Genomic DNA, 26,595 nt, shown 5'->3' on the forward strand with positions numbered 1-26,595 from the left:
CAGCACCATTGGATCCTCCAATACCCTGGGGAAGAAAGTTAGACTTAGGAGAGTACAAGGCTGGTTTCAAATGCTGTGAGTTTCCGGAAGACACAGCCAAAACTAATGAAGCTGAGGGGAAGTGTCAACCGAACACAAGTGACAAGCACTCAGAAGCCCTGCCACCAGACCCTGGACAGCTACAATGAGCAGCTTCTACTCCTCCTTCAACCAAGGAGCCCCAGCATGGCTCCGAAGAGCACCCAGAGGCGTCCATCAAGGTTAACTGCACTTTAGTGTGTAACGACCCACCATTCCTCAGTGAACCCCCCAAGCAAAGAAATGTGCTCTGTGCCACAGTGCACAGCGGGGAAAGAAACCACTGGACTCTGCATCCAGCCATTAGAAGGGAGCTCACGATTCCTCAATCCTGAAGCCAAAATCTTGATTGGGAGTCATGGAGTGCACTCCCAAGATGTCTCCAAAGTATACAAGTGTAGCACACGTATGTCTCCAGCTCACCTGCCACCGCACAAAGGAAAGAATTGTACGCTTTCTCAGATGTATCAACGAAGGTAAATGCAGCCTTAAGATACGTCACAGTCTACAGTGGGGAGAGCCACACTTACATTGTTTTGATTGTAACCATAAGATACTTCAGAGTCTACAGCGGGGAGAGCTGCAATCTCAGTGTCTTCTTTGGCAAAGCGAGCCTAACAATACAACAAGGTCACATCATATCAAGGTTAGAACTATATGGTACCACTTTGGCTGTAAAGCTCACCAACTTGACAGCAAAGACATTGCGCCTTGAACTACAGTCTGCCACCCTCTACGCAGACAGCAAGGTGATAGCAAGCTACATCTGCAAACAAAGCAGACACTTCTACGTATATGTAGGCAACAGAGTAAAAAAGATTGAAACATCTTTAAGCCCTGAACAATGACAACATGTGCCAACAGTTAAGAACCTTGTGAATCAAGTTAAGTGGCCCAACCTTGTCACACAATTAATCTGGCTAGAAGGTCCTGAGTTCTTGGCTTGTCCAGACAGCCAGATGCCACAGAGAACACAATGCTATATGCTTCCAGTTCCAGATCAACATGCCAACCTTCAACCTCAGGCACCCAGTATACTTCAACCAATCTGCTTCAAACCCTCCTCTAAGTGGAGAAACCTGAGTTTGGGCATAGTTTTGATCGTCTTGATCACTTGTCTTGGCATCCCAAGAGTTAACCTTGTAGGAGCCTGCAAAGACTTACAGACTATTGAAGATATTTGTCATGATCCAGTGATTGACAAATGTCTGAAGGCCAAAAATTACCCTCCCCATGCATCTCACATGGGCGAAGCATGGAGCGCATGATTGGCATACCCCGCAAAATCATGGACTCTATGTCAAAGACACCCACACCCACACATGAAGTCTTCACCACCCTCATGACAACAGCAGCAGTCATCTCCAATGCTCCACCGGTGGTTCCAGACCCTTTGGCTCCTGCTGTTCCTGATTCTCCAGCTTCTGCTGATGCTCCTGATTCTCCAGCTCCTGCTGTTCCTGTTTTTCCAGCTCCTGCCATTTCTGAGTTTCCTGTGCTTCCAGGTTCTTCGGTTCCTGAGCATCATGTGAATCCAGGTTCCTTTGTTCCTAAGAAATTTTGGGTTCCAGTTTTTCTGTTCCAGATTTGGTTCCAGTTACTTTTACAGAAAGAAGACCTTGTCTTGCTGAGAGACAAGAATGCATACCAGGACTATTGGCACATGGGACTTGTGCACCGGGCCCCACCCAGTTTTGATGAACTAGTTCACCAAGCTGAGGTCCAGATCGTGAAGCCACGTGAGCCAGATCATGACTCAAAGACTCTTGCACCAGGCTGATCACCGATTTGGTCCTGTTGCTGAGAAAGATCGAACTAGAAGATTGAACCTCAAACTATGTATTGTGTTTATGCATTGTTTGATGTAACACTTGCTTATTTCTGTTATAATTGTGCATGTTTTCTATTTACCTTATAGTTATGCATGTTTGATACCATGTTTTTACCTATTTTAATCACTAGTTAGTTAGCAATGAGAATTGCATGCTTAATGCTATGTTTTCTTTGCTTATTTCAGTTAGTTAGTAGTGGAAATTTAAATTTCCAAGCGAGGAGTGTTCTGGATCATGTAACCCTGACTAGAGCATGTAGGTCTTTATGTTAGAATGTTTGGCATTTATTGGGTTAAATGCTATCTCCTTAAGAGATGGCTTGTGGGTAATGTAGTTTAGCTAGTCAGCTATCTCATGTTATCAGGTATGTGGGAGGAGTTACTGAGTTCATCACAGGATATCCTGGCCATGGGCCAGTTTGGGAGTGCCTTTGTCTGAGATAGCATGGGGCTACCGCAGGACTCGGCCCCATTCCACGTTAGAAGTTGGTATGGAGGAAGTATTAATTTTTTACCTATAAGAATGAACAGATTGCGATATCCAGAAACAACAACCACAATTGCAAGTATCTCAGAATAAAATGTCTGTTTTATAATCATTCTTATTGAGTTTATCTGTCTGATCTGGATTTACAAAGCAACTTAACTCTGGATCAGAACACTTTGCACTACTGTATTTCACTTGACTTCTAGTAAATTATACTTTTCTCAACAAATCGAGAATCATTTTTACGATCAAGCTGAGGCAGGTTTGACAAGTATGTTGGATAACTGAAACACAAACATCAGTCTCTCATAATTACCCATTCATCCATTCAACTGCTTGAGGAAAGGGGAAATAGTAGAAGAACAAGAAGAATCTGCATAGAAAGATTCCCAATAGTTTTATCATTTCTTCTCAGTCTACCAAGGAGGGTGGTTTAATCTCTTGGCTAAAACTAAATCCAAAAATGCTAGGCAATTCATGGAAATTTGGCATTAAACAAACTTTAACCAAGCTAAATGTATTTCAGATTTACTATTCAATAATAGGAACAGCAATAGCATTCGGACTTGTATACCACTTCATCTTTAAAAACAAAGAACAAACCTGAAAAACAATAAAAATAAACAGCAGTTTTGTAAAAAAAAAAAAAAAGTCCTTGCCATATTATCCAAATCTATTATCTTTCTCATTAGCTATCCTTGTAGTTAAACTTGCAATTCTATATTTTATTAAAATGAAACAATGAATCATTAGCAATCAAAGAAAAAGATAGGAGAAGTAGTATAGGAAATAAATCCATTAAACAAGCTGTCATTTCAAAAATTAACAAAAAAAAGTGGTAGAACCAGTTTAGTCTAGTGCAGGGGTAGACAACTTTGGCTCTTTTATGACTTGTGGAGTTGAAGTCCACGAGTCATAAAACAGCCAGTGGTTAAAGCACTGGGCATGAGACCATGAGTTCAAGTCCTGCCTTAGGCGTGAAAGCCAGCGTGGGCAGTCCTCTCTCAGCCCAACTCACCTCACACAGTTGCTGTGGGGGAAAATAGAAGTAGGAAGAAGTATTGCGCATATTCATTGCCTTATTTATTAAAAAAATAAAGATGGAATATAGATAAATAAATCATCAATGAATCATCAATTTCAGTTGAGATTCAGGGAAAAAAAACACTTCAGGAAAAAAGATGGAATGAATAAGATAGCATGCAAACATAAATTAAAACCGGAAAGTTCAGTGTGGGTGTTTTTATCAGACAGCTATACTGTACAATGCAAAATTCTTCATCTGAGAAAGATGTAAAAGATTTATAATCCCACGGGTTCACCCTTCAAGAATATCCCTCTCCTAGGGAAAGTTGCTCTTCTGCCACATTCTTAGCAACTGATAGCTAAAAATTACTCTTTCTGCAGATAAAAGGAAAAAGGATTCAGCAGCTATTTTTTTGGGGGGGGGAGGAAATATTGCTTACCTAGAAAGCCACTTAGTTTGTATTCCTCTCCAGAATTTTTAGTGATACTCCTGTGACATGATAATAATATGCTTTGCGATATCTCCTTTTGATCCCCATTTTTGTTGCCAAAACAGGAATAGAGACAAGGGCCCAGAGAGTTTTGTTAACAGGAGCATTAAAAGGTAAGAAAAAGTAGGAAGAAATAACTGCATTGATTTTTCACAATACAGGTAGTCCTTGACTTATAAACATTCGTTTAGCAACTGGTTGAAATTACTATGGCACTAAAAAGGGGGCTTTATGACCAGTTATCACACGATTGTTCCAGCATCCCTATGCAGCTGCCCTATCATTAAAATTCAGGTGCTTGACAACCAGCATGTATTTATAATGGTCCAGGATCATATGATCATTATTTGCAACTTTCTCAGGCAGCTTTCAACAAGCAAAGTCAATGAGGAATCTGGATTTGCTTAATGACCACACAATTCATTTAAGGACTGCAGTGATTTGATTAACAACCGTGACAAAAATGGTTATAAAATCAGACATGACTCAATTGCTTAGCAATGGAAGTTATGGTCCCAGTTGTGGTCATAAGTTGAGGATTACCTGTACAATATCTCATTATGCCCCGGAAACTCAGAAAGATGAACAAGCCATGCTGAGAGAGAATTTTGCCACATTTTTCTCTGGGAGACTTTGTTCATTTTGCATCCACACTTTGCAGCAAAAAAAAAAAAAAAAAGGTGCTGGAATCAAATGCATCCAGGATAGCAGTCTTTCTTTGATCAAAAACCTGTCCAAAATAAGATCTGGAAAAGAAGGGATGGTGGGAAAGTCATCTGCAAAGAGTAATAGTTACATTTGGTAAAAGAGTATGAATTGGAGGAATTTGTACTTTGAAAAGGAAATGTTCATGTCAAAGAATGAAAACAGAATGCTGCACTTTTTAAAGAGATCCCTTATTAGTTCTTACATAAATTGGATACAGTTTATACAAAACGTCAGCATATTGGGAATTAGGCGGGTAGTAAACTTTGAATTAATTTCATTGCCTTTTTCTTATTTTTCTGTTCTTTTGTTTTCCAAAAAAAAAAAAAAACCTGAACCAGAATTGTGCCATTCCATTGTAGATAGAAAACCAGACAGGTTTCTACCAATTGACAAATCTTTGATCTAAGAAATCAACTATCTCATACGGCAATACTTCATATTACTCATAGATCCTACCCTGTATATTACCACAGATCGGATCAGATAAAAGGGTGGGAATGTTTATAAAATGTGCATCTGACTCCAATCCAAAATATGATTTGAATTCCAGGATAAGCATAATTTTAAAAAAAATCTTTGGAAGCATCCTACATCTCTCTCACTTTGGCACACATGTATCTTGTGCCACCTGAAAAAAAATAATTAAATCATTGTACTACAAGTTTTATGGATAATATTCCAATTTATTGGACTGCAGATAAAAGCAAATGTTGGGGAGGTGATTCACAGTATCCCAAAGCAAGGAGAAAGAAATGTAAATAGTGAAGTCAGAAGAAATAGCGTATGCCTTCCAGGATAATAACCTGCAGAATTCTCAGTTTTGGATCTCGGCCAGTTAGTTCTTACAATTTCCCTGGGATCCTCTTAGTAGAGAGATTGATTATGTGCTGCCAAGTCATTAGCATCCAGGTTGTGATGAAATCTCCAGCTAGAGTAGAGGGGAAAGTAAAGAGAGTGCTAGCTTACTGTAGAATTGTTGTGTGAGAGGAATCAATAGAGGCTAGACTTCTGAAGCCTTTAGCTGTCTGTATCTAAGACAGTGGTTCTTAATCTTTTTAATGCCGCGACCCCCAACCGGTCGTAAGTCGAGGACTACCCAACCAGTTGTAAGTCGAGGACTTTCCCTGCCCGGGAGCGCCGCGCATGTGTGGTGCTGCCCCCTGCGCCGGCCGAGGTGTAGCTGGCAAGTGGCAGAGACGGTGCAGGCCAACCACTGGCTGGGCCACCAGCTGGTCCAGCCCAAGGGAGGTAAGGCAACCGCCGGGCCCCACGCATGCCAGCAACCCTCCCTGCGCCTGCCGGCCTCCCACCTCCCCCCCTGGCCCTCTTTTACTTACATTTTTAGTAGTTGCTCAGCAGGGAGGGGTGGAAACTTCCAGACAGCTCGCCTTCGCTGCAGACAACTTTGCAGATTGCAACTTTTGGCGGGCTCAGCAGGGTAGAGACAGCCTGCACAATTCCTATTGGCTTTTGAAAGCCAATAGAATTAGACTCTATTCACGAGAGTCTATTCTATTGGCTTTCAAAAGCCAATAGAATAAAAGGGAGTAGCACAGCTAAGGAAAAGGGGAAAGAAATGGCGGACTGCATTGTTTGGCGACCTCCGTGAAATGGTCGTTTGACCCCAAATGGGGTCCCGACCCACAGGTTGAGAACCGCTGATCTAAGAGAAGGCAGATAACAGAATAACAAAATAATAGCAGAATAACAGAATAATAGCAGAGCTGGAAGGGACCTTGGAGGTCTTCTAGTCCAACTGCCTGCTCAAGCAGGAGACCCTATAACAGTGATGGCGAACCTTTTAGAGACCGAGTGCCCAAACTGCAACCCAAAACCCACTTATGCATCGTTGGGTGCCGGGTGGGTGTGGCCCATTGACTGGGTGTGGCCCATTGGCTGGGCATTGTTGCAGTGGTAACGGCAGACTGGGTGGGATTAAAAAGTTCAATCAATCAATTCCAACTTTGCAAGATCTTTTTTTTCCCCGCAAGAAGTTGAAATTGACTGATTGATTGAACCCTCTTTTTTTTTGCACACGGCAGTGGAGGCCTAAAGCGAAAAGATTTTATAAAACCCAGCTGAAGGCCTAGGACTGGGGCAACGGCGCGCGTGCCCACAGAGAGGGCTCTGAGTGCCGCCTCTGGCACCCATGCCATAGGTTTGCCACCACTGCCCTATAACATTTCAGACAAGTGGCTGTCCAGTCTCTTCTTAAAAGCCTCCAATGATGAAGCACCCACAGCTTCTGAAGGCAAGGTGTTTCACTAGTTAAATGTTGTCACTGTTAGAAAAGTTTTCCTTAATTCTAGGTTGCTTCTCTCCTTCATTAGTTTCCATCCACTGTGTCTTCCCTTCCCTTCTTGGTGCTTTGAAAAATAAGTTGACCCCCTTTTCCTTTGTGGAAGCCCCTCAAATATTGGAACACTGCTATCATGTCACCCCTAGTTAGTCTGATGAGATTCTTATAAGTAGGAGAATAACAATAAAGCAGCTACTTTGACCTGGTCACTAAGTTGTTCTGGTTCCCACCACCTGACATACGTAGAAAGATTTTCTCTACGATGATTTGTCCCTAACCTAATCTTTCAGGTCTTCCAATAGTGCATTCTTCACCACTGTAATCATCCATCCACCTGGTTATTGATCATCCTCTTCTCTGTCCTGCTTTTCCCAACATTAGAACTTCTGTAGAGAGCAGGGTTTTCATATAATTATCCAAAGTGGGATAATTTAAACCTGGTCATTTGTGTGTGGAATGAGAACTGTGAGTCGATTTGTTCTATGATCCATTTGTTTGCTTTCTTGCCTGTTCATGGTATTCTCAAGAGTCTTCTCCAACAAAGTTAAAAAGCATCAGTGCATCCTGTTTCTTCAAAGCCCAGCTTTCACTTCCATACCTTTACTAGTATCAGGTCCCATAATGTTTCATTTCATGGCAAACTTAATATCATAACTCTAATCTTGCTCTTCAGTGGCTCACCTCTAATCAAAATATTACTATCTCTGAAGACATTCCAGTTAACTGGTTGGGTTGGTGCTCTTCAAATAAATTACTATTATCTGCATTTAGGGTGGAGATTGTTTCTCATTGCTGTATCCTTAGATCTTTCTTTTTATTGTCTTCACTTTGAGGTAGCAGAAGATTGAGGCGCAATTCACTGAAGGCCCATGTATCTCCAAGACGTGGGAAATGTTAACTGTCTCAATGAAATAAAATGTGATGCTTATTTGATTTAGACTTGGAAGCTCCCCAGACAAGGAATAGATTGAAACATGCAATAATCTTTGACCTTATGATTACATCACAGAATCTTTCATCTTTTCATGGCAGAAAGAGGAATATGAGGCTGAACAGGCTCCGGAACACTTCTGTTTCCAAAGACTTGCAGGAGTGGGAGGAAGAATTATTTACCTTTACTCCTCCACATATCCCAACTGGGTTTTTAAAGACACCTCCACCCCACTTCACAATGCAGATATCAACAACTGCAGGAGAAGTAGAAAGTAAGAGAAGAGTCCTGATGATATTTTTCTTCTCAGGTAAGACTCTGACAATTTTCCAAATAGATTATGAATGTGTTTGTCTCAGGGAAACTAGGGTGGAGAGAATTTCATTTTATTTATTAAATTTGTATGCTACCCATCTCACTGTTGCAGGCCACTCTAGGTGGTTTACAGAATAATAATTTTTTTTTAAAAAGTAATGCAAAGGAATTAAAATTAGGAAAATTAAATTTGCATCCCTCCCTCCCCTTTTACGTGTTTTAATCCTCCTTATTACAAATGATACAATGAAATGTTAGAAACATTAATCTATGGGCTACTTTCTCCCTGGCTGGAGGGTTAAGGTGGAGCTCTTGGAAATATTTGGATTCAAAGCTTTCTCCAATCTGTTTCTACAGTGTCTGAACTTCTCTTTTTCTTCTTCCAACTCTAGAATTAAACCCAAGAGAAGGAAGCACAGTGGATGTTTCTACCAAGATAAAACATAGAGAACTACAGGTGGTCTTCGACTTATGACCACAACTGAGCCCAAAATTCCCTTCACTAAGCAAGACAGTTGTTAAGTGAGTTTTGCCTCATTTTACGACCTTTCTTGCCGCAGATGTTAAGTGAATCGCTACAGTTGTTAAGTTAGTAACGCGGTTGTTAAGTGGATCTGGATTCGCCATTGACTTCTCTTGTCAGACGATCACAAAAGGTGATCACAGGACCTCAGGAGCCAGCAACCGTCATAAATATGTGCCAGTTGCTTAATGTCTGAATTTTGATCATGTGACCATGGGGATGCTGCAATGGTCGTAACTGTGAAAAATGGTCATAAGTCACTTTTTTCAGTGCCATTGTAACTTCAAATGGTCACTAAAGGAATGGTTATAAGTCAAGGAATACCTGTACTGAATTTCCACCTCCAATTTTAGAGGTTTTGCCAATTTGGAAGATAGTATCTAATTCAGTCCATGGCATCTGGATCCTGTCCCAAGGACCTAGGGCAGGGGTAGACAACCTTGGCTCTTTTATGACTCCTGGACTTCAACTCCCAGAATTCCTGAGCCAGCATGGCTCAGCTTGGAAACTTCTCTCTTTCCCCTCAGCATGGCTAGCTCAGGAATTCTGGGAGTTGAAGTCCACGAGTCATAAAAGACCCAAGGTTGCCTACCTCTGAAAGGAATGCAGCTTAAATACAGGTGTTTTTTTTTTACACAAGTGGATGTAAAGGCTTCACTAATGACTGATAAAATTTAAAGAATACAACCTCTTCAAAAACAAAACTTTCATTGCCTTGAAAAGAGAAAGGTCATAGATCTATAGTATAGGCTTTTAAATTCTCCTGATAAGTGAGTCCTGGGATGTCAATAATCATTCTCAGGAAAGTAATTACAGGATCATCACCTTCAAAGCATGTTATATCATAGGAAATTATGAAATAAATAGTATTTTCCGAAAAGCTTTCTTCAAGCAGGTTGGGTTACAACATTGGCATGCAGTGATGCAGTGAAAGTACTTTACATTTTCCTGGGAGTTGTGCAAAACTGTGTCCCTGAATATTATTGCCCCTTTTGTATCCACTTAAGATCTAGTAATACCTTCCAAAAGTTTAGAATAACAGTTGTCAACACCATGTTAAAAATAATTTCTTTAATTTGTCAGCACATCCAAGAGCAGTAATCTCAACTTAAGAAGTTACATTTCAGAGGATCAGGGGGAAAATGGATGCCAAAAATATAGCTTTAAGGATCACTAAGGGGATCCTTTTACTCTTAAGTATTATATACTCCAGATAACAACTTTAAAGCACCATGCTTGGAATTTCAGCTATCGATGGAGTCTATCTAGGAGCTGTATCCAGCTTGACAGTTACTTTGTTCAGGTACTATGTTTCTGAAGCTCAATTGCTAGAATTGCTCTAGTCATTGTCCCTGAAATATATTCATAAATTCTCACTATAGAAGAAAATACAGATTGCCTTTTGATAGAGATGAAAGCTAGTTGTATACTCAGCTGGCCACCAATCTGCTTTGGGAAGTGTTCCATTTATCTGAGTAAAATCCTGCATATTTCAGGAAACATCCCTCTGTCGGGTCCTTGATGCTGTCTGAGCTTGTTTGTTTTCTTGCAGACATTTTATTACCAAACAAGATAACATCATCAGTGCTAACATGTCCTATCACTGATGATGTTTCCTATTTGGGTAATAAAACAGTTGCAAAAAAAAAAACAACCAAGCTCAAAGAGCACCCAGGACCCCACAGTTCAACCCCGAGTTACAAATATTCTCTTATATTAGAATATCCCTCTGAAAACGAGGCCACCTTCTAAGGGATTGCTCCAGAAAGAGGCATGCCATGTAGAGAGAAAAAACATCTGTGTGTTCGTGTGGGTGATTGGACTATTGGGGCCCTCTTCTGTTAAAGAGTTCTGCTGTCAATCACAGGTTTGGAGAGAGATAAAATTATTAAAAAGGGTTGTAGTTTAATTGAATGTTAGTGAGTTCTCTCTTAGAATTTGATTATATCTTAGATTTTTCTTTCTGTAAATATTTGCTTTGTATCAAATTGAAGGGAAAAGCTGAGAGGGTTAAATAATTTGGTTTCTCGCTGCAAGCTTCCAACATTACAACATTACAAATGTAAACAACATTACAATGACTAAGAAGGTGCGTTCTCTTTGACTCCACCTACTCAGACAACTCTAGATGGTCTGAGTTATAAAGGACCTAACAGAGTGTGATGTGTGAATCCTTTGACCCATATATGTCAGCTTCTTCCCTGGATCAGCAAATTCATAGCTGCCACAGATTTAGATACAGTGTTTGATGTTCATTTTTTTTCTCTCTTGTTCACTGTTCCAACCTAGAGTGCCAAATTTCCTTCTCTAGTTAAAAAATGAAATAGTGCTCAAAGAAAAATGCCTTTTCTGGATAAAAAATTTGAATAATTTGGGTGCTCGTGCAATCCATGCCAGCTGAGTTTCCTTCTTCTATAGCAATTATTAATACATACAATTTTAAGCTTTTAAAACCCTGGGCAGTACTGAAACAGAAGTAAGCGGTCCTTGGTGCTCTCTGAGCTTGATTGTTTTCTTGCAGATGCGATTAGTAACCTCACCAGTGCTAGTCCCGGGTAGCATTGATGATGTTACCTAGTTTGGGTAATGAAACATCTACAAGAAAACAGCCAAGCTCAGAGAGTACCAAGGACCCCTCATTTCAACCCCGAGATACAAATATCCTCCTATTATAGAAGTAGAAGTAGCTTAAATTCCATCATTTAAAAAGCGCTCCATATCCTGTCTTGCTCACAATTTCCTATTGTGACTACTGAACAAACCCCCAGGCCTCCATAGTTATAGTCACATCAAGTTATCTAGTTTGGCATACACACAAAGATACTCGTTCCAACTGTATAACACAACATACATTTATTCAGAAGGTATTCGCACTATGTAGAACAGGTATTATTTCCATATAAACATCTGGATGATTGCTATCTAATCAGCTTTATTACATCAATTACATAATTTTAAATTGCTTTAAATGTTTAAGTAAATGTTTACTATCATTACATTAAATTATACATGCAATAGAGAGTTGCAACAGTTAAAACAAAGTAATTTTATTATTAAAGTTAGAAAAACAGAGATGCTATCATTTTCCAACTATATAGAGCACGCATATGCTCACATGCACATGCACACACACAGACACACAGAGACTTGAAGAAGATACCACAGTGACCATAGGGCATCACTTGAGAATATTATTGCTTTCCTCCTTTTGATATTTCCCAAATTAACATAATACATAATTAATTTCTGTTCAAGTAACTTGGGGGGTTAATATACCTTCTGGTCATGAGATCATCATAAGAACTAGGGAATCTATCCAAAGGCTTATCTAATTCAACATTCTGTTTCAAATCTAACCAGATACCCATCTTGTTTCCAGAAGCCTTTATTAGAAGGTACAACGTCCCTAGGATTTTAAATAAACCATAAGCTCAGTTGCCAGAGAGGTTTTTAACAGTCCTATTTCCCATAAATTTATTTGATTTTTTTTTCTAAAGCTACACAAATTGTATGTTTTGTGGTTGCAAATTTTACAGATTACTTGTCTTTCTGCAAAGAAGTAATTCCTGTTATTGAAAGGGGGGTTAATAGTTCAGTCCCAAAGCTATGTATCTAGTCTAGCATTGTGTCCACAGTAATCAAATAAGAGAGAGTTTATAATCAGGACTTTTTCTCTTAAATCATCATAATCACTGTTTCTTTTCTAAACCCAAAATCAATTGAATCCTTCTACACCTGCTCCTCTGCAATCAGCATCAAGGGACATATTGCTTCTGATTTGAAGGTAGCATTTCACTGTCAAGATTACCTGCTAAACCTTCATGACTTTCCATAACTAATCGCGAAGCAATCCAAATTGTGACCATCATGCCGTCATTAATCAGAATAATGAAGAAATCTGTTATTGACCTGAGTCATTAACTAACCAGTTCTGTTAAAATTATAAGGCCACAAATAATTTAACAGTATTATTTATTAAGTTTGTATCCCCCTTTGATTTTATGCAGCGAGAAAAGTTCCTTAATTGGCAAGCATGGACCACAATATGATCAGAACAATTATGCACATTGCTATGGCTCTCTTATCTTTTTTCATCTCAAAGTTCAGTGTGTTACCTTCACTATTATTCAGGATCATGATCTGGTAAGTGTATTTCTTGTAAAATATATGAAAAAGAGAAAATACATAATTGGTCAACTAGAGCAGGGACCCCAACCCCCAGTCTGTGGACCAGTACTGGGCTGCGGCATGTCAGCAACTGGTCCACACAAACAAGCAAAGCCCCATCCGCAGGATGCAGGCAGCACAAAAAACTACACCCCTTCCGGTCTGCGGAAAAACCTCTTTCCACAGAACTGGTCCCTGGTGCACAAAAGTTTGGGGACCTCTGAGCTAGAGCACTATTCAATTACCAGAAGAAAGGTGTGTGGTTTTTTAAGTCAGGGTGCTTAGTCAAACGCTAACAAAGTCTAGTTTTTGGCCCCATCATTTAAGTCAACTTTTGAGTAGAGATAAAACTAAGACAAGTAGTTGCATCTTATCCCGAAACTCCATGAACATCTGGAGAGAATAAGCAATTCAAAAGTTTCAGAAAAATTTTGTCATGTAGGGCTACTAGTTGCAGGTCCCCTCCCTATAGCTAGCCTTCCTCATTTACTTATTGACTTAAACAGCTATATAACATCTGCATGAGGTTTCTTAATCTGGAGGCTGATCTTGGCATAAGATCAGAATATTAGAGTCTCTCCATATGGAAGAGTTTCCCCCATTTTCTTGCACTCTTTAATAGCTTTCTCACTGGCCACTCCTCTTGCTTATGTTGAAGACTGCCTTGTTGGTCTTGTCATTGCCATCTACCCAGAGTCCTCATCTACAACCTCACACCATTCTAAAAGCCTTCAGCAGCTTTTACAGCCTCTTCCATCTACTGCGATCTAAGCTTGGAATGGAAATCATTCCACAATACGTCTCTTCCACAAAATCCCCATCAGTCTTCCATTCTGTTCTCCATATTTTCAGGACTAAGCGTCTGAAAATGGGGGTGAAGGTGAAGTACCTCGATAATAATGAGGGATACCGATTCAGCTACTTCACCCGAGGGGAACCCGGATCCCGACCATCTGTGCTGATGCTTCATGGATTCTCACTCAACAAAGACATGTGGTTAAATACCATCCAAGTAGGTCTTCCTTTTACGTACTCTAGCATGGGTGATGCTGGTCTGATCTTGATGCTGGTCTGATCAGAGAGGAAACCTTCTGTGCTCTTGCTCACAACTAGTTCCTTTTAAAGGAAATGTGCCAGTACCATTCCCTGTGTCCCATCTGCTTACAGTTCCTGGGATCCCTTCTCACTGGGTAGAGTGAGATGTGTGTAAAAGGGAGCAACATCACAATGACCAAGGGGAAAACTGTGGGTACTATGTGACCTGGGTCTCAAATACAATCTGTCCCACTCTGGTCATCCTCCAAATAGGAGGACCTTCTCCAGAGTTCCTGGCTAGTATGGCCCTTACTAATGTCCACATCTAAGGTTCTGTCCAATTTTTCTTTATCTTCTTGGAGGTAGATGAGAACCAGCTCTCTGCCACTCTGGATGAAGCAAATAGGAAATTTAACCCAGTCCTTAGGCTACAGGTGGTTTTGGCCCTCTGATGTTAGGGATCATTTATGCCTTGCCAAACAGCTGCAAAGAGGAATTGGCTGTTGTCACATCAGAATCTGGCAATTTTATGAAATATTTGGGCATCACTGTGCATTTTTCCCTTAGTAAAATAATATTGAAAAGACAGTTGTGGAAATCTCATGTAGTCTCATGCATTCTTTCCTGAAATTTTAATGAAATTACCCTCTTGTGCAATTTGCTGAAGGAGGCAGGCAGGCAGAAATAGATAGAAGATAGATAGATAGATAGATAGATAGATAGATAGATAGATAGATAGATAGATAGATGAGAGAGATGATAGAGATAATTATCTTCTGAAAAAAATCAGTGAAGTGTGAGCATGCTCAATTTTCCAAAACGTATTATTTGGTGATATCAATGGAAGAAGAGGAAAAGATGGTGTGGGATGGGTGGGGAAGGGAGGGCAAAAGAAAAGTAGATCTGATTCCAGGTCCAAGAAGAAAAATGTTTTTTTCTCTAGTCCTGCTTTTGGCAGTGAACAGAGCCAGCTATTTTTGTTCTGATTCCTTGGATTCACACGCAGAACCATTCCCCATAGGTCTTTCCTAAGGGCCTCCACTTGATCTGCCTTGATTTGCCAGGCCATGGGGGAACCAGTCGCTTGCTTGGAGAAAGTTACACAGCAGTTGCTCAAGCTAAAAGGATACACCAGGTAGGTCCTTTCTTGATATGATACATTGTTCTTTGAAGGCTAGTGATTGGCAGCAAATGGTGAAAGTAGGGTATGTATGAGAAATTAGATATAAACTCAAGGAGTGGCTGTCAATAAAAATATATAAAGTGGTTATTCTTTGCATTAAAATGTAGAATCTCCTTTCATCGAGCATGACTTCTGATGACTTTATGGACATGTCCTTTTGATTTCTTGAAGATAATATTTTATCTTCATTTTTTTCATAAATAACTTAGATAAGGGAATAAAAGGGGAACTCATCAAATTTGCAGATGACACTAACTGGCAGGAATAGCCAACACCCCAGAAGACAAGCTCAGGATTCAAAAGGGTCTTGACAAACTTGAACAACGGACCCTATCCAACAAAATGAATTTTAATGTGGAGAAAAGCAAAGTTTTACATTTAGGCAGGAAAAATCAGAAGTATAAGTACAGATTAGGCAAGACTTGGCTCAAAAACAGTAACTGTGAGAGGGACCTTGGAGTCCTAGTGGATGATCACTTGAATATGAGCCAGCAGTGTGCAGCAGCAGCCAAAAAGCTAATACAATCCTGGGTTGTATAAACAGAGTCATAGATCACGTGAAGTATTAGTACTGCTTTATAAAACCCTGTAACACCACACCTGTAATATTGCAACCAATTTTGGTCACCATACTACAAAAAAGATGTTAAAAAAATCAGAGAAGTGCAACTAAAATAATCAAAGGCCTGGAGACTAAAATATACAAAGAACGGCTGCAGGACTTGGGTTTGGCTAGCTAGTCTAAAGAAAAGAATAAATAAGGGTGATATAATAGCAGTATTCCAGTATTTGAGGGGCTGCCACAAAGAAGAGGGGGTCAAATTATTCTCCAAAGCAACAGAAGGCAGGACAAGAAACAATGGTTGGAAGCAAATCAAAGAGAGAAGCAACCTGGAATTAAGGAGAAACTTCCTAACAATGAGGACAATCAACCAGTGGAACAGCTTGCCTCCAGAAATCGTGGATGCTCCATCACTGGAGGTTTTTAAGAAGAGACTAGACAGTCACTTATCTGAAATGGTATAGGTTCATCTGCGTGAGCAGGGGGCTGGACTAGAAGACCTCCAACATCCCTTCCAGCTCTATTCTATTTTACCACTGCCTCCTTCTATAAGTTTTTGTTTTAATGTTTTCACTCCTAGTTCAGTTTCTGTCAAATATTCCTGGTATCAAACCCTGCTTAGCTTTTCAAGATGAGCACTATGGGTTAGATGTTGCCACCTTGAACATTGTGGAAAGCCAAAAAATGATTTACTATAGTTTAGGGAAAAAATAGGTAAGCATGGGTAAGCATCTCATGAAAACACAGCCACAATCTCTTTGTTCCCAATGCTTGTTTCAGTTTGTTGAGTGTGCTGGTCTGAACCACAAGCCTTTCCACCTGGTTGGCATGTCCATGGGAGGCATGGTTGCTGGGGTTTATGCTGCTCTCTATCCAGCCCATGTCTCCTCGTTAGCCCTCCTCTGCCCAGCTGGTAAGTATCTACATCAAGTAAGTAAACTCTGAAGGAAAAGGCAGAATGCTTGACCCAAAATCTAGCTCATGGTGGCTGGGGAAGTCTTGAAGTTGCCAAATTTGGAGATCCCAGAGCTGGATTATAAGAACTTGATGGACTATTTGGAGATGGCTTCTCTCATCAGATGCAATACTTCTTCATGCATTTCAGTATAACCATTTCTGGATAGACCCATTTTTGACCCAGTGGCTAGAACTGAATTAAGGTTACCAATTTTACTGCTACCCTCTTGGTTACATTAAGAGGCTTTACCTAGGATGACTTTAGTCTCATGCTCTCATGCTATATGCTCATGTTTTCCTGGTTTTGTGACCTAAAACACCTGCCAGCATGTTAGTCTCTTCTTGGGGACTGGGTATATTATGACAAACCTAGAAAAGTATGCATGGGTCCATTGTGATGAACACCGGTTAGTTATCTTGCCAGTAACTATATTCTGCTGTTTAGACTGTCATATTTTAATCTATCTTAAATACAGGTAAACCTACAACCACAACTGAACCCAAAATTTATGCTGCTGTTAAGTAAATTTTGCCCCATCTTATGACCTTTCTTGCCACAGCTGTTAAGTGAATCACTGCAGTCGTTAAATGAACTGGACTTACCCATTAACCTTGCTTGTCAGAGGGTTGCAGAAGGTGATCACATGATCCCAGGGCAATGCAACCATCATAACACATTGTTGTTGTTGTTGTTAATTGCAAAGTCGTGTCCAACCTATCGCGACCCCATGGACAACGTTCCTCCAGGTCTTCCTGTCCTCTACCATCTTCTGGAGTCCATTTAAGTTCACATCTACTGCTTCAGTGACTCCATCCAACCATCTCATTCTCTGTCATCCCCTTCTTCTATTGCCCTCAATCTTTCCCAGCATTAGGCCCTTCTCCAGTGAGTCCTTCCTTCTCATTAGGTGGCCAAGGTACTTGAGTTTCAACTTCAGGATCTGGCCTTCTAAAGAGCAATTGCCAAATGTCTTAATTTTGATCACACGACTATGGGGTATGCTGCAACGATCATAAGTCTAAAAATGGTCATAGATCACTTGTAACATTCAAATAGTCACTAAGCAAATGGTTGTAAGTCGAGGACTACCTGTATTTTTCATGCAGCATTCAAAGATTTAAACACAATTCTGCCCACATATTAGGATGTGCAGCCCTCTTTGTGGTCTTTAGAAAGGACATAAGGGAAGTAAGTAGTAGTAAGTTAGTAAGACCACACTGGGAATACTGCATCCAATTTTGGTCACCACGATGTAAAAAAGATATTGAGATTCTAGAAGAAATGCACAGAAGAGCAAGAAAGATGATTAGAAGGCTGGGTGCTAAAATATACGAGGAATGGTTGCAGGAACTTGGCATGTCTAGTTTAGTGAAGAGAAGGACCAGAGTGACATGATAAGAGTGACATGATAAGTATTCCAATATCTCAGGGGCTGCCATAAAGAAGAGGGAATTAAGCTATTTTCCAAAGCACCTGAAGGCAGGACAAGAAGCAACGGGTGGAAACTAATCAAGGAGAGAAGCAACCTAGAACTAAGGAGAAACTTCCTGACAGTGAGAACAATTAATCAGTGGAACAGCCTGCCTCCAGAAGCAGTAAATGCTCCAACACTGGAAGTTTTTAAGAAGAGACTGGACAGCCATTTGTCCGAAATGGTGTAGGGTTTCCTGCCCGAGCAGGGGGTTGGACTAGATGACCTCCAAGGTCCCTTCCAACTTTACTATTATTATTATTATTATTAGAGTCTTCCAATATTTGAGGGGTTGTCACAGAGAAAAGGAGGACAACCTATTCTCCAAAGCAGCTGAGGGCAAGAGAAAAAATAACAGATGGAAACTTATCAAAGAGAGATCCAACCTAGAACTAAGAAGAAATTTCCTGACAGAATAATTAATCAGTGGAATGGCTTGCCTTCAGAAGTTGTGGGTGCATCATCACTTGAGATTTTTAAGAAGGGATTGGACAGCCATTTGTCCCGAGTGGTATAGGATCTCCTGCTTGAGCAGGGGTTAGACTAGAAGATCTCCAAGTTCTCTTCCAACTGTTACTCTGTTATTCTGTTAAGTGATGATCAACTGGATGTTTTGGTGGTAGTAGGAATCTTCACATAAGGTCTACCTGCCATGATTGTTAAGCTTTATGGCCTGGGTTACTACCATTTTCCCTATCCAATCTTTTACCCACCAGTTATTCCACTTGTATCAGCTGTGAATATAATTGAAACCTAATTATGAGAATAAATGATATATGCTTTCCTTAAATAAATCTATGCCTGCAATTCCTGTTCAAATGTTATGTTTGTCTTACATTAGCTTTTAAAATTTTGCACTTTCCTCTACTTACAGGTGTGAGGTATTTAACTGATAGTGAATTTTTTGCCCAATTACGTGAGCTGATTTTCTCTAAGGGCTCTGTGGAGAATGCTATTATCCCAGTTACAGAAGAGCAGGTGGAAAACTTCATAAAGCTGTGCTTATACCATCCCATTTTTTTAAAGATTCAGGTGAAGATCTGACCTTTTGTGGATTGCTATGTTGTTACCCAGTCTCTTCTGATAACACCTTTCTCCTTCTCTGGCTCTCTTATTTTAATGGGGTGGCCAGAGAGAGCACACAACCCAAAAGGTAAAAGTACACAAACATTTCAAAAATACAGAAACTGGACAGATATGGACAGGTTCATTCATTCATCTACCCACCCATTCTTACATTCATTCAAACATTCTTTTTTAAAAAGAAAGGTATCCTGGAACTGCTCACCATAAAATAAATAACCAAGACATTAGTGCCTTCAGATTTGTAGTCTAAAGACACAGAAGAAAGAAAAAAGGAGGTTGTTCCAGTGCTATAAAAAGTCCCCTCACAATGCTTGGTCTTAGATCAGTGGTTCTCAATCTTTTTAATGCCGCGACCCCCAACCGGTCGTAAGTTGAGGACTACTCAACCGGTCGTAAGTCGAGGACTACTCAACTGGTGCAGCACCGTTTGCAGAATGGGACTTTTGGCGGGCTCAGCAGGGCAAAGACAGCCTGGACAATTCCTATTGGCTTTTGAAAGCCAATAGAATTAGACTCGATTCAAGAGAGTCTATTCTATTGGCTTTCAAAAGCCAATAGAATAAAAGGGAGTAGCACAGCTAAGGAAAAGGGGGAAAAATGGCGGACTGTATTGTTTGGCGACCCCTGTGAAATGGTCGTTCAACCCCAAATGGGGTCCTGACCCACAGGTTGAGAACCACTGTCTTAGATCTTCCTTTACCAAAAGAGCATTATCAGTTGTCAGTGTAGGATATTATCAGCTAAGCACAATGGTGTCAAACTGCATCATGCCAAAACTTCACCCACCACATCAAAACCGTGCCGGCAATGGGAAAAAAAATCACCATACATCATGGTACCTCGCAAGTTTGACACCCATGAGCTAAAGGCTAATAATTAATTTTCCACAATATCCACAAAAGGCATCATTCTACAACAAGTGTCAGTGGAGATTCTCAATCATCCAGGTCATGGTTGTCCCAAAGGTGCATTTTCAAAGGCAACTGGACTTTGTTTTTCCTTGAAGACATTTCGGTTTCCATCCAAGAAGCTTCTTCAGAATTTCTGAAGAATGTTCTTGGATGAGAAGTGAAATGTCTTCAAGGCAAAACAAAATCCAGTTGACTTTGATGAAAAAAGCATTCTTAGGATTCTATGACAAGGCTAGAAATTAAACAGGCAACCTGAGGACTACAGATTTAATTTTTCTCAGCTGTGCTTGACTGAAACTGCCCATAGATATTTTTAAAAAATTAACCATTTTTGCCAAGACCATCTTCCTCTTTTTTACCTACTGGTTCAATTGTGCTTTATTCATTGTTGACTAAATTGTCAAGAATGGGCTTGAACCATGATCTTCATCAAAATATCCAGCCTAATATTGAGCGCCTCCCTCTCTGTGAAATATGCAAGATAAGACTGGTTTTCAAAATGACTTTTATAGGATAAAAGGGACTTCAGTGAAAAGAACTATACTCACCAATAAAGCAATGAACTGCTAATCGGGAATGTAATTGTGCATATCCAACTTTGCTGAACATAGGTTACATTGGTGCAGAGTAAATGACAAAATGTACAACACAGTGACTCAAGGACCATTCCTTATGTATTTGCATACGATGTCATGATTTAAATGTGAAAGGGCAAACTTGCCTAAGAAAAATGTGATACTTGTTTCATCATGTTGGTGTCCCTAGAGTTGGGAATAGGCATATTTATGCTTGGCTGCTCACACATTTCAAAAACTTTTAAGAAATTGCAAATTTGATTCCAACGTAATTCAATACAATATAACTTATTCTGTAAGCCTCCCAGAGTTGCCCTATAGGGGATATGGGCATTATATAAATTTAATAAATAAAATAAATAAAAATAATGAGCCGAGGTGGCGCAGCAGTTAGAGTGCAGTACTGCAGGCCACTTTAGCTGACTGTGTTCAGCAGGTCAGCGGTTCAAATCTCACCGGCTCAAGGTTGACTCAGCCTTCCATCCTTCTGAGATAGGTAAAATGAGGACCCAGATTGTTGGGGGCAATGTAAATATATATATATATATATATATATATATATATATACATTGCTTACTGGTGTACACCGCTTAGAGAGTGCTTTCACTTAAAGCGGTATATAAGTCTGATAAATAAATAAATAAATAATAACTTCTGACTTGCCATTTTGGTTTCTCCCCTTTTAGCTCCTAAAGGGATATCTTGAAGATCGGAGATCACATAAGTCAGTTTTTGTAAAATGTAAGTACAAGACACAATATGGACCAGCCCACATTTCAGAAAGACAAGCCTACATTTAGCACCAATATAATGAATCCAGGGTCCACCAGCCAACATCAACTCTTCATTCAGCACATGTTGATTGTATTTGCATGTTATATTTGACAACATAGAATAACAGAGTTAGAAGAGAGCTTTGAGGTCATCTGGTCCAACCCCTGCTCAAGCAGAAGACCCTGTAACATATCAGACTTTGGCTGTTCAAAGTCTTCTTGAAAACCTCTAGTGATGGAGCACCCACAACTTCTGAAAGAAAGCCATTCCACTGGTTAATTGTTCTCAATGTCCGGAAAATTCTCTTTATTTATAGGTAGAATTTGACACTTGATTCTTGATTTTTAAAATGTTAAATAGTCTTGGGAAAATCAGTTGTCTCTTGATACACTACCATGATATAGTTGTACCACTCTGCATACTGAGGTCCTACAGTTCGTATCTCCTTTGTAATCATCATAGATCAGCCTTTCCCAATTTACAAGCCTTCCAAGGGTGTTAGGAATATAACTCCCATAATTCCCAGTCAATTAATGCCCATTGGGTGTGGAGTTCAGAGATTATTGTCCAGCTATACTAAAGAGATGCAAGTTGGCAAAGCTGCTGGACTGGCATTTAATCAGCCAAATGGGATAGCAAAGGGTTCGAGTTACTGTTCCAGCCAAGTGCTCCTTAATCAAATTTAACTCATCTTGTTATTTATAAGAAAACAGAAGATCAGAAACAGGCAAAGCCCATTTTCACTGCTCGTTAAAAATGGAAAGAAACAAACCAATTCTGCTTCCTTTTATTGAGAAAGGTTTTCTGGACCTCACCAGCACTGAATCAAGGTACAGCCTCCATGAGAAGATGTGGAAAATCAAAGCTCCCACCCAGATTATTTGGGGAAAGGAGGACAAGGTAAGGGATTTATGTGTATCTGGGGTTTTGTGCAAGGAAACCCTAACAACAATGGAAATTATTGTATTACTAGAGAATTTTACTTGGCCCAAATTCAAGGCTCAGTGCCTGCCTTTTTTTATATTGCAATGTGATGTCCACCAATAAAGGAAGGGCTGGAAGCACACACCTTCTTAGATAGCAGAAAAGAATCATTTTCATTAGTGTGAGGACTTCGCATGGCTTGTTGAGGGCCACACTCCAGAAAAGGGCAGGATGAGGATTTATTTGGGAGACTTCAAGGCTTTTAAGTATCAAAGCAGCCTATTAGGCTTAAAGTACTTTTTTTGCTCTTTTATCCCCCAAATTCAGACCCAGAGAGACCTTGTTCTCCTCACTAGGTGGGTCAGGTGAGGGTAATTTTTGTTATTTCTTTAGGAAATTTACAAATTAAATGAAAACGAAAAATTTGATTTCATGATTTTGGAAATCATTGACAGGTGTGTGTGTGTGTGTGTGTGTGTGTGTGTGTGTGAGAGAGAGAGAGAGAGAGAGAGAGAGAGAGAGAGAGAGAGAGAGAGAGAGAGAGAGAGAGAGAGAAGAAAACAAAAAAGTTTTATTTCTTCCTCTTGGGCTAAGGCAGGGGTAGGCAACCTCTGCTCTTTTATGACTCATGGACTTCAACTCCCAGAATTCCTGAGTCAGCTATGCTGACTCAGGAATTCTGGGAGTTGAAGTCCATGAATCATAAAAGAGCCGAGGTTGCCTACCTCTGGGCTAAGGTGAAGAGTTAAATAGGGAGATTTTTAATCATCATCATCATCCCCCAGTGAGGCACTCCCTTGACATGGTTGTGGGTCTTGTGGGCTATGAGGAAGGTGAAAGCTCTGCCAGAAGTTCAACTGTACCAAACAGTTCTGGAAAGAACAACATCTAGAATTAGAAATAACAGAACAGGGGTTAGCAGATTAGCATAGATTTATAATATGAAATAAAGTAGTCACAGAAGCAGAATTGGAAGAACTGCAAAGGTCTACCCAGGGCAAAGAAATCAAAGCCTTGTCAGAAGTAACTCAGATTATAAAGGCAAACCAGAGGGAGTGGGCAGTTGAGGAATCCAGCAGAGACATAGAATTGTTTTCATTTGGAAACCAGGCACATTGTCCCCTGCCTTGGAAAGAACAAAGCCCTCTAACTAAAGAAGTAGAATAACTGAGCATCTAGAACAGCACAAAAACATCAGAATATGGCTGCCTGCATTGAAGCTTGTTCCAAAGAAACAGCTAGCACAAGGATTAAAGACTTTTTCTCCAAGAGGCAGAAAGAAAGAAAAAAGAAACAAATCAAACAATGTACAGCACAGCTGCAGTTATAACTGAATATCTGTGATGCAAAATCAACAAAGAAGAAGAAAAAGCCAAATAGTGAGCCACCGAAATGGAAGATCAGACTGGAAAATAAGTTCAGCAAGTTGAGATCTGATGCAAGCAAATTAGAACAGATGAAAAAAAAGAAACTGAAGAACAAGAAGATCAAAGCATACCTAATCAAAAAATACCACTTAGAAAGAAGGAAGATCAAGGAAGCACTGGAAATAATAAAGCACAGGAAACAATAGCTATAGTCAAGAAGATCAGCATATATGAAGCTCTAATTGCAAATTATAGGCAGAATCTCCTATTTCAATGCAATCAGAAACATTTCTACCATACAACAAGGTCTCAGCTTGGTTAAAGGAGATGGATAAGAATAAAAAATAAGCTGAAATGAAAGAACTAGTAATAACAGGAGAAATGAGCAAGGAAGATCAAAAAATGGTCAGCATCAGGTGAAGACGAATTGCATGGTTTTTGCTTGAAACTTTTGACTTGTCTACACCCAGTGGTGGGATTCAGATATGTGAACAACCAGTTCTTTGTGTAGATGCCACTTCCAGCCGCCATGATGCTTTTTAAATACTTAAGTGTAAAACTAGAAAATCAATAAAACTTAAAAAAAAAGATTTTACACAGAAAGACTTAAGCCAAGAGAATTCAGATATATTGATACCCACCTAAAAGGTTTAATAAAGGGAAGATCAAGCTTAATGACTCTGTCCTTGAAGAAACAATAATATGCATAATAGAATTCAGCAGCTTCATTAGTTAATATCTTTCAAATAAGGAGCCATAGGTTCGCCACCATGGGTATAGATGACCTCCAAGGTCCCTTCCAACTTTATCATCATCATCATCATCATCATCATCATCATCATCATCATTATGGATCATTGCACAGTCAGCCAGATGTTCAGACTGGATTTGGCATTTTGTCTACCTATTGAGTCCTTACCCAGGACCTGGGATAGGCAGATGTGGATGTTTGATGGTATTACAGGTATCGTCGCAGGATGGAAGCAGTTCCTAATAAGGCCGCCTTTTGCAATTGACTAATAGCGAATTTGTCAATGCCAATGGTGTTCAAGTGGTGCTCCAGTTGTTTTGGGATTGCACCCAAGGAGCCTATGACTATTGGTACTACCCTTGCTTGCTTTTGCCACAGTCTTTCTATTTCTATTTGTAGGTCTTTGTATTTTGTTATCTTCCCCAGTTCTTTCTCGTCTATTCTGCTGTCTCCAGGCACTGCCACGTCCACTATCCAGACTTTTTTGTCATTATTATTATTATTATTATTATTATTATTGCACTTTAAAAATACTTTCAAGGGGAGGAGGAAATTCAATATTTCTTTGTTCTGTAGGTCTTTGATTCTTCGGGTGCAGACATTTTGGCGGATGCCATTCCTAATTCCCAAGTGCGTTGGCTGGAGAAATGTGGACATTTCATAACCCTGGAGAGGCCCAGGACCTCTGCAAGGCTCCTCTTAGAATTCTACAACTCAGTCTGTGACTCAGCCAAGCAGAAGAAGGTGGCCTGAGGCTCAGGAAGTGCCAGATGGCTGGAGACAGGCAAGGTCTGCCTCACCACCAGCCCCATGTTGACTTCTCTGGCTGGTCCAATGGGAACTACGACTCAAGATACTTAATAGGTAGCAGAGGAGGTGAGGACCTAGAGCAGTGTTTCCCAAACTTGACAATTTTAAGGCATGTGGACTTCAATTCCCAGAATTCCACAGCCAGCGTTGCTGGCTGTGGAATTCTGGGAGTTGAAATCCTCATGCCTTAAAATTGTCAAGTTTGGGAAACACTGACCTAGAGAGAACAAAGCTTTGCACCACCATTTCATAAAGACCGATCAAGAATTGATCCATCTTTTCTAACAAAGCTCACAGTACAACAGTCAGTTCATAATGATTAGATAGAGTGGAATGCCACTCTATAGAAACACTACAGGTAGTCCTTGACTTACAACAATTCGTGTAATGACCATTTCAAGTTACAACACATCTGAAAAAAGTGACTCGTGACCATTTTTCGGATTTACAACGCTCAGCAACTGGCTCATATTTATGATGGTTGCAGTGTGTTCCCAGGATCATGGGATCCCCTTTTGTGACTTTCTGACAAGCAAAATCAACGTGGAAGCCAGATTCACTTAACCACTGTGTTTCTAACTTAACAACTGCAGTGATTCATGTAACAACTGTGCCAAGAAAGATCGTAAAGTGGGGAAAAACTCACTCAACAGGTGTCTCACTTAGCAACCAGAAATTTGAGGTTCGGTTCTGGTCATAAGTCGAGGACTACCTGTACACTCCTGAGCAGCAATATCATAAAGTAGCTAATAGTCTTTGTGTGACTTTGAGGTAGGCACCTGCCACATAACATGCACTGAGATGCACTGAGTATTTCATTTGTTTGGTAGAATTTTATCCCATCTTTCCTTGAAGAACACAAGCCAGCATCACTTCCTTCAAATTGTGACTGGCCCAAGGTCACCCTGTGACCTTTTATGGTTGAGGGAAGATTAGAATTTGGGTTCCTCTGGTTCTAGTCCAACACAATGCCACACAGGTCTTATGACCACAACTGGAATCAGAATTTCCATTGCCAAGCAAGGCAGTTGTTGAGTTGTGCCCAATTTTACAATCTTTATTTGCTATGGCTGTTAAGTATAGTAGTTATGTGAATCGCGTGGTCATTAATTGAATCCAGCTTCCCCCACTGACTTTGCTTATTGGAAACTGGCTGGGAAGGTCACAAATGGCAATTACTTTACCCTGGGATGCTGCACAATCTAGTTGCCAAACATCTGAATGTTGATCACATGACCGTGGGGGATGATGTGACAGTCACAAGACAATTTTTTAATTGTTGTAACTTCCAATGGTCACTAAATGAATGGTTGTAAGTTGAGGACTACCTGT

The 26,595-nt window shown here is 40.1% G+C and overlaps 1 protein-coding gene across 1 annotated transcript in view; it reads left to right on the forward strand.

Moving 5' to 3' along the window:
- Positions 1-25,835, forward strand: part of LOC120300520 (monoacylglycerol lipase ABHD6-like) — a 30,311-nt gene extending 4,476 nt beyond the window's left edge. Inside the window, exons 2-12 of the mRNA XM_039326678.1 lie at positions 3,979-4,026; positions 7,953-8,161; positions 8,559-8,688; positions 12,697-12,832; positions 13,709-13,868; positions 14,913-15,026; positions 16,417-16,549; positions 18,940-19,097; positions 21,324-21,378; positions 22,211-22,311; positions 25,030-25,835. Of these exons, the coding sequence (XP_039182612.1) occupies positions 12,723-12,832; positions 13,709-13,868; positions 14,913-15,026; positions 16,417-16,549; positions 18,940-19,097; positions 21,324-21,378; positions 22,211-22,311; positions 25,030-25,206 (1,008 nt within the window). The 5' untranslated portion in view covers positions 3,979-4,026; positions 7,953-8,161; positions 8,559-8,688; positions 12,697-12,722 and the 3' untranslated portion in view covers positions 25,207-25,835. The remainder of the gene's footprint in view (positions 1-3,978; positions 4,027-7,952; positions 8,162-8,558; positions 8,689-12,696; positions 12,833-13,708; positions 13,869-14,912; positions 15,027-16,416; positions 16,550-18,939; positions 19,098-21,323; positions 21,379-22,210; positions 22,312-25,029) is intronic.
- Positions 25,836-26,595: the final 760 nt, after the last annotated feature.

Source organism: Crotalus tigris, unplaced genomic scaffold (genome assembly GCF_016545835.1).
Source record: "Crotalus tigris isolate CLP2741 ecotype Arizona unplaced genomic scaffold, ASM1654583v1 scf7180000024342.5246164, whole genome shotgun sequence".
Taxonomy (NCBI): domain Eukaryota; kingdom Metazoa; phylum Chordata; class Lepidosauria; order Squamata; family Viperidae; genus Crotalus; species Crotalus tigris.